This window comes from Mus caroli, chromosome 19 (assembly GCF_900094665.2).
Source record: "Mus caroli chromosome 19, CAROLI_EIJ_v1.1, whole genome shotgun sequence".
Taxonomy (NCBI): Eukaryota; Metazoa; Chordata; class Mammalia; order Rodentia; family Muridae; genus Mus; species Mus caroli.
This window is the reverse complement of record NC_034588.1, coordinates 1,791,149-1,797,875: the sequence shown is the minus strand read 5'-3', so window position 1 is coordinate 1,797,875 and position 6,727 is coordinate 1,791,149. Positions and strand designations below refer to the sequence as shown.

At 51.9% G+C, this 6,727-nt stretch overlaps 2 protein-coding genes and 1 non-coding gene across 7 annotated transcripts in view; 1 reads left to right on the top strand and 2 right to left on the bottom strand.

Moving 5' to 3' along the window:
• The window catches only part of LOC110285795 (breast cancer metastasis-suppressor 1 homolog), a 16,144-nt gene extending 13,463 nt beyond the window's left edge, over positions 1 to 2,681 (bottom strand). For all 5 annotated transcript variants that reach the window (XM_029472623.1, XM_029472624.1, XM_029472625.1 and 2 more), the window contains exon 1: positions 2,375 to 2,681. The gene's annotated coding sequence lies outside the window, so the exon portion shown is untranslated. The remainder of the gene's footprint in view (positions 1 to 2,374) is intronic.
• Positions 2,682 to 2,725: 44 nt separating this feature from the next.
• B4gat1 (beta-1,4-glucuronyltransferase 1) lies at positions 2,726 to 5,018 on the bottom strand. The gene is made up of 2 exons (XM_021151969.1): positions 3,812 to 5,018; positions 2,726 to 3,537 (listed from the first exon to the last, which is right to left on the bottom strand). The coding sequence occupies exons 1-2, from the start codon at positions 4,865 to 4,867 to the stop codon at positions 3,346 to 3,348; spliced, it is 1,248 nt and encodes a 415-aa protein (XP_021007628.1). The 5' UTR covers positions 4,868 to 5,018; the 3' UTR covers positions 2,726 to 3,345.
• Positions 5,019 to 5,481: 463 nt separating this feature from the next.
• On the top strand, positions 5,482 to 5,563 carry Trnas-gcu. The gene has a single exon. It is a non-coding gene; the product is annotated as a tRNA-Ser (tRNA).
• Positions 5,564 to 6,727: the final 1,164 nt, after the last annotated feature.

Below are 6,727 nucleotides of genomic sequence, written 5' to 3'. Positions count from 1 at the left end.
ACTCGGGAGGCAGAGGCAGGTGGATCTCTGAGTTCAAGGCCAGCCTGGTCTACAGAGTGAGTTCCAGGACAGCCAGGGCTACACAGAGAAACCCTGTTGCTGGTGGGGGGAGCAGAGAAGTCTGAGAATGTTTTTAGAATTCAATTCTAGGACTCAATTCCCAGTACTGGAGAGAAAAAAAAAAAAACAAACTAAAAAGCAGAGAGCCTGATGAGGTTCATATACATAATCCACACGCTCATACAGGAGGCCATTCTGGGTTAGACAGCAGCGAAGCTCTGTCTTAAAAACACACAAAAGCAGTATGTCTGGGGGGTACAGGTCAGTGGTAGATTGCTGTCTGAAGAGGCACCTGGACTAAATCCCTCTGGAAAAAACAAACACACAAAAAAAATAAAGCCTGGTGAGGTGATACAGGCCTGTTATCTTAGCACTCAGGAGGCAGGAGGATTACTACAAATTCAAGCCCAGCCTGATATAAGTTAGTTTCAGGCTAGCAATAGCTGGTGAGGCTGTGTCAAATCCAAATGAGTAGGTAAAAGAATGAATGCAGAAATATGAAACAGCCCCGTTTACTTAATTTCCTATAGTTCTCCAGGCCTTGCGCACACTTGCTATTCTGACTTTCACCTCCTCCTCTTTCAGTGTTTGGATACCCAGCACTCACACTAAAACCACTGCGGCAGAATTACGAATCAACTTCCTTGTAGCAAACACCAACATTTGTCAATGCTTGCCTTAGGTAACCTTTCAGAAACATTAAACACTAAGCCCCTCCCCTACCTTTCTTCCTACTTATCCAGTATTTACTAAGCACCTAAAGTGTGCCAGGTACCAACAGTCACTGTGGACTGTGGCAGCCTTTGGCCTCGAGGAAATGACAAATTTCTGGGCGAGAAGGCAAAGAAGCAGCCTTTATAATGGTGAAGAGAGCCAAATTAAGGTATTACGGGAGAGGTGTCTACACAGGAGCTGGAGCTTGCTGCTACAGTGACAGCTTCCAGAGGGAGACAGACTAGGTGAGGATCAGGCCGTCTGAGATGGAACATTCCAGGCAGAGTGGAAAACAAGTACAAAGACCTAGAAGTGAGAAAAGGGACCAGGGATACAGGCATGTGAACTTCCACTAGACCCAGGCTCTGCTAGCTACATACGGCAAGTTGTTTAGGCTTTGTACAGTCTGACTTTTCAGGCGGAACTGTGAGAAGGGGCCTCTGTTGGAATTCCCAAGGTCAACAAAGGAGGCAGGAGGAGAAACCTCTGCAGAATAGATTGAAAATCCAAGAGTTAGGGTAGAAGGTATTTTCAGAAGGAAGGAGACACGAGAGATTGATACTGCCAGGCCCCCAGAGAGAATAGGTCATGTTGGATGTAGATGCTTCTAGTTCACACTGGTGTGATTTCTACATCTCTGGTTGCTGCTCTGTATGTCTTCCCCGTGGGGGAGGCACAACTCCGTCCCCCAGGAAGTTTTGTTTTGTTTTGTTTTTTTTCGAGACAGGGTTTCTCTGTGTAGCCCTGGCTGTCCTGGAACTCACTCTGTAGACCAGGCTGGCCTCGAACTCAGAAATCCGCCTGCCTCTGCCTCCCGAGTGCTGGGATTAAAGGCTTCTTTGTTTTTTTATCTCATATTCTCCCAGTCTCATGTCCGACCACCCAGTGAAATGTGGGTGTTTCATCAGGACAGGGCAGGAGGCTGTCCTACTCGCCCAGTGCAGTGCCAGATCACTTGATGACTGGGAATTTCTAAACACAAATTAAACAAAATAAACCTTTGCAGTATAGGAACTGGCTTTTCCTTCTTGGCAACCCTACTTGGAGTAACGCTCCTTCACACCCATGCAAGTAATTATAGTGCGGGACCTGCAGGAGAGTTTAGTAGCATTTCCTCCTGCTCTGAAAATCCAGATCTCCAAACAGCCTCACTGTTCCCCTTTCCATGCCTCAGACCCTCCGCACTAGCAATTCCTTTTCACCGTAGTATATATTCTTTCTAAGACGCAAGGTGAACTCAACAATCTCCTCCCTCCAGCTGACTCTGATCCTGACTTCGTTAAACGAAGTCACAACCAATCGTCCCTCCTTAACCCGGGTACAAATAGGGGATATACCATTGCTGAGGGTTGTAGGGAGTGGAAGAGGCACATGGTAAACGCGCGGTGTATAAGCACCTCCACAGCAAACCTCCAGGGAAAGCAGACCCCTCCCTACAGACACAGGGGACAAACTCTGCGGCACAAGGGACTATCCCACCTCGATCCACCCTGGGAACCGCGGGCTCCTCTCAGGCCAACGCGTGAGTCGGGCCGGTTAAGTCTCTGCTTTAGCTCCGACCCGGAAAGCCCAACCCAGCGCCGGGCGTGGCCATACGCACCGCAGACACTGGGACCTCCGGCCTCACGTCCAAGACTCCCGGAGAGCTGTCCGACCCAGGGTGTGAACGCCGCCGCCGTTGATCTCCCGGACAGTGCTGCGCAGGTCCCTCTTTCTCCAGGAGGTGTCGACGCTTCCGTGTGCGTCATCAGGAGGCGCCCATTTGTGGAGCTTTCAATGGAACCACTGGTGTCCAGGCATGCCGGGATACGGCGGACGGGTCTCCATAGCAACTGGCCCCCAGTAACCCAGGCCTTCAGCCTGTCCTAGCACTGTGGTCGGTGTCCACCGCCATCTAACACGGTGCTCCGGCCCACCACCCCTCGGCTTAGGAGAGTAACAGAGCCAGCTGTGGGTGTGACACTCGTTTATTTACATACTGTCATCCGAAGGCAAATGAGCAGCCCAGCCTACTGGAGGGCACAGATCTGGGACTTTAACCTTTATCCCTTTCCTCCTTCAGGGATCTCGGAGGGCGAAGGCATGAGAGAACGGAAACGTTCTGAGCACTACATTCTACGTTTTCATCTTTCTTTCCAAAAGGCTCATTTTATTAAACACTCAAGCTTCCCACCTCTAACCCATTCAAACTTTTTGCTCTGCCGCTATCCACCCAACATGGTTAATAGTAACAATATCATAATAACACTGTAGCAATATTAATAATACTTCACATTTGTACGAAGTTTACAGGATGTTTACACAGACAGCGTGTCTCATCTGAGCCAATAGTTCTGTGAGGTAGGTATTTCCTCCCCTTTTACAGACGGCGTAACGGAGGCTCAGAGAAGTAATAGTATTTGCTCAAGGCCACACAGCTAGTTAGTGGTAAAGCTGAGACTTGGCTCCCAGCACCCCATAGTCAAGTCCAGTGTTCCAAACCCATAGCTACCTCTGTAAAGTGGAGGCATGTTTCTTACCCCAGTCAGGCCTGGAGCCAGATACAATTCTCAGACCATGGAAGACAAGGACTCAGCATCGGTGGGGAGAGTTGGGGTACCTAGCCTTCAACTCCTGTTTGAACTGGCGGTAAAGGATCTTATTGCGCTGGTTTTCAGCCTCCTTCTGGGGATGGAACTTCAATGCCTCCTTGAATCCCTTATGAACCAGAAAAGCTTCGTTCAGCACCTCAAAATTAAACCCTGCCACGTGCAGCTCACAAGCCTGGAAAAGGGGCGGTGGGGGGAGGGGAAGGGAGAGATGGAGGAGGGGAGAGGGAAGAGAGGGAGAGAGACAGGGAGAGGTCACAGTGATTTAATCACAATAACTTAATGATATCCCCAGGGCCCACATGATCATTCCTAAAGCTCCACTCCACCGTCCTCAATTCTCCATCATCCAACCACTTCTTGCTTCACTGCCTCCTTTCCACGAATGGCCACTCCACCCCTGACACGCCTCCAGTCTTAGTCCTACATGCCCTCTCCCTTTTAAGTACCTGGCTGATTCGATTGAAACCATACTGCCGAAAGCGTTCGTCAAATGTGGGCACCTTTCCTCCAGCCACATAAAATGGTTCCCAGGGGTCCCTCCAGGGCACCACGTAGGCAGGTCTCAGCAAGCTCTCCTCTGGCAGGTTGACCCAGCGGGAGTAGTTGGTGGGCGCATGGCAAGGCGTGCACAGCCCATAATAGAAGGGCCGGACTTCGCCCACCTGATAGAGCTGCACCAGCTCGTTCTTGTTCATCGGCATTCGGCGGGATCGGCGGATTTCAAATGCAGGCACCACCAGGGCTGTGCCATCCCAGTGATTGCTCTGATCCAACATTTCCCTCAGGCCTCGCCACAGCCCTTCGCTGGGCACCATGTCCACATCAATCACCAGGGCGTAGTTGGCCTCTTCCCGAGCCAGATTCCTTAACAGGTTATTGGGATAGGAGATGTTGGTCCCCAGTGCATAATTAATCCCGGGCTGGGCCACCCTGGCTAGCTTGTCAAAGACCTCTTGGCAGGACCGCAGCAGGGCAAACTCCCCAGGTTCTCGGGGGTCGGGCACAGCAGCCTCATAGCGCGAGGGGCACACGAGGTGCATGGCGACCCTGGCGCGCATCTCGGGGCAGTGGCTACTCAGCGCGTAGGCCAGCACCGTGGCCAGCTGCGCCTCCTCTTTGGTGGCCGCGAACACCGAAACGGACAGCGGACCCTCCCAGCGCTCCAGAAGTCCGGACAGGTGTAGTAGGTTGTCCACACTGGCATGCGTGGCTAAGATGACATCGTTGGGGTCCATGGTGGTCTTCAATAGACCCCTGTAGACGCGATAGTCGCCGCTGGCATCCAGAACGCCTCCGGAGGCTAGTGCGGTGCGGAGTTGAGACTTTACCTGGTCTACGGATCGCGGAGACGGCGGGAAGAACTCAAAATACTGTTCCTGCTCCTCTTGGCCGTGCAGTCCGGAGAGCAGCGATAGGTAGAGCAGCTGCAGCATTGCCACCAACATGAGCGCGGCCAGCAGCAGCTGGTAGAAGGCGCATCGGATGGCGTAGGACATTTGCATGGCTCTCGGGGATCCCGGCACGAAGCAGGGACCACCGGGCCGTAGCCTCTGCCAGCCACCGCAAGCCCGGATTTACCGCAACCTCCCGAGCGCAGCCGAGGCCAGCCGAGGCCAGCCGAGCCCTACACTCAGCTCCTCCCACCATCCGCTCGCCTCCATGGAGGCGCGTGCCAGCTCGCCCTCTGTGAGAGAGGAGGAGCTACTGCAGCAGTGGTTGCTCGGCGCGCGCTTTGCAAACGCTGAACCTAGCCGCGGTCTCGGCGCGCGGCCGGGGACCCCTGGACCCGTTTCTCTCCCTGGGGAACTTGGACGCAGACCTCCCCCACCCCACCCCCATCCCCAGTCCTAGCGCGTCCTCAAACTTCAATGCGCTCGCCAGGCCGCGGGGACAGGAACCCCGATAGAGCTTGGCTGCATCACTGGCGTGATGGCGCGGGTCCTGGTTGAGTCCTTCCTAGAGGAAATTAAAAAAAAAAAAAACAAAAAAAAAAAAACTCTTTGTTACTGTTTCTTCTTCTGAACTTTTCCGGGTGAGTACCGGAGTCATGAATGAAAACGTTGAGGTGCGCTGTAGATGGGAGATATGGGAATGTGGAAAGGGTTGTCATGTGTGGGACGAGGTGGCCGAGTGGTTAAGGCGATGGACTGCTAATCCATTGTGCTTTGCACGCGTGGGTTCGAATCCCATCCTCGTCGGTCCTGTTTTATAGGAAGAAGGCTTCTTAATTTTCTACATTCTTCCTCTCGTGAGCAGCGAAGTGAAAACACCCGGGGTCCCACTCTCTTCTCCAAACTATTTGCCCACAGCCCATGTTTCCAGCGGGTTTTGTACTACAGCTTTCAGGATGCGCATGGCGTTGATTAAGGTTCCACTCTGCTTTTCCTTCTAAGCACAGCGTAGGGTCGGTTCCTTTAAGAGGAGTACTCGGATTTTGACCATCAGCACCTCACCAGATCTTCTCTGCAGGGGTGTGATTATTTAAATCCCTGCTGTTTCCTCTCGCTTCCTCCAGGGTGGAAACATCTTATTTACACAGTCCTTGGTCCATCGCATGCATTGAAACAGTGTATACTGAAGGCACTTAGTGTTTGAGGGTGAATGGAAACCGTTGGCAAACGTGTGGGGGAAGGGCGGGTACCTCCATTGCTTCATCAACTGACTTAATAAATACTTGACTATTTTTAACTAAGTCAAGAGATATGCTGCGAGCAGAAGACAGACTAGGGAGGGCACCTAGTGGCAGGGTTGGGTTGGATGAGTTGGGGGCTTCCACAGGCTGTAGGGTCCTAAACATTCAGGATACTCCCATTTTACAGATTGACACAGAAGTACTCAGAGGCGCCAGCTCTCTGCCAAGGCTGTGTTATTCACTGGGACAGGGAGTCCTGCACATAAAAGTAGCGTCCTTTTCAGTGAAGACATGCAGCAGGAGAGATTCAGAATTTTCAGGCCTGGTTTTGTAGACACAGGGATCAAAAACCAGACTTACTGCACTGTGAGAACTTTGGTTCAGTTTAGTTTTAGTTTTTCAAGACAGGGTTTCTCTGTGTAGCCCTGGCTGTCCTGGCATTCACTCAGTAGACCAAACTGGCTTCGAAGTCAGAAATCTACCTGCCTCTGCCTCCTGAGTGCAGGGACTAAAGGTGTGTGCCACCATCACTAGGCATTGTTTTGTATTGTTTTTTAATAACCTGGGCCGTAGTGGGGTACACAGGGAGGCAGACTCAGGTAGATCTCTGAGTTCAAGTTCTGGTCTATAGAGCTAATTCCAGGATAGCTAGGGCTACACAGAAATTCTGGGGGCAAGTGGGCATATCTTCTCTCTCTCTCTCTCTCTCTCTCTCTCTCTCTCTCTCTCT

Excerpts from the sequence above, each read along its gene's own strand:
- B4gat1 (XM_021151969.1), bottom strand. The coding sequence starts at position 4,867 with ATGCAAATGTCCTACGCCATCCGATGCGCCTTCTACCAGCTGCTGCTG. Across the intron at positions 3,538-3,811 it reads GTTTCAATCGAATCAGCCAG|GCTTGTGAGCTGCACGTGGC; the intron begins GTACTTAAAAGG and ends CCCCTTTTCCAG.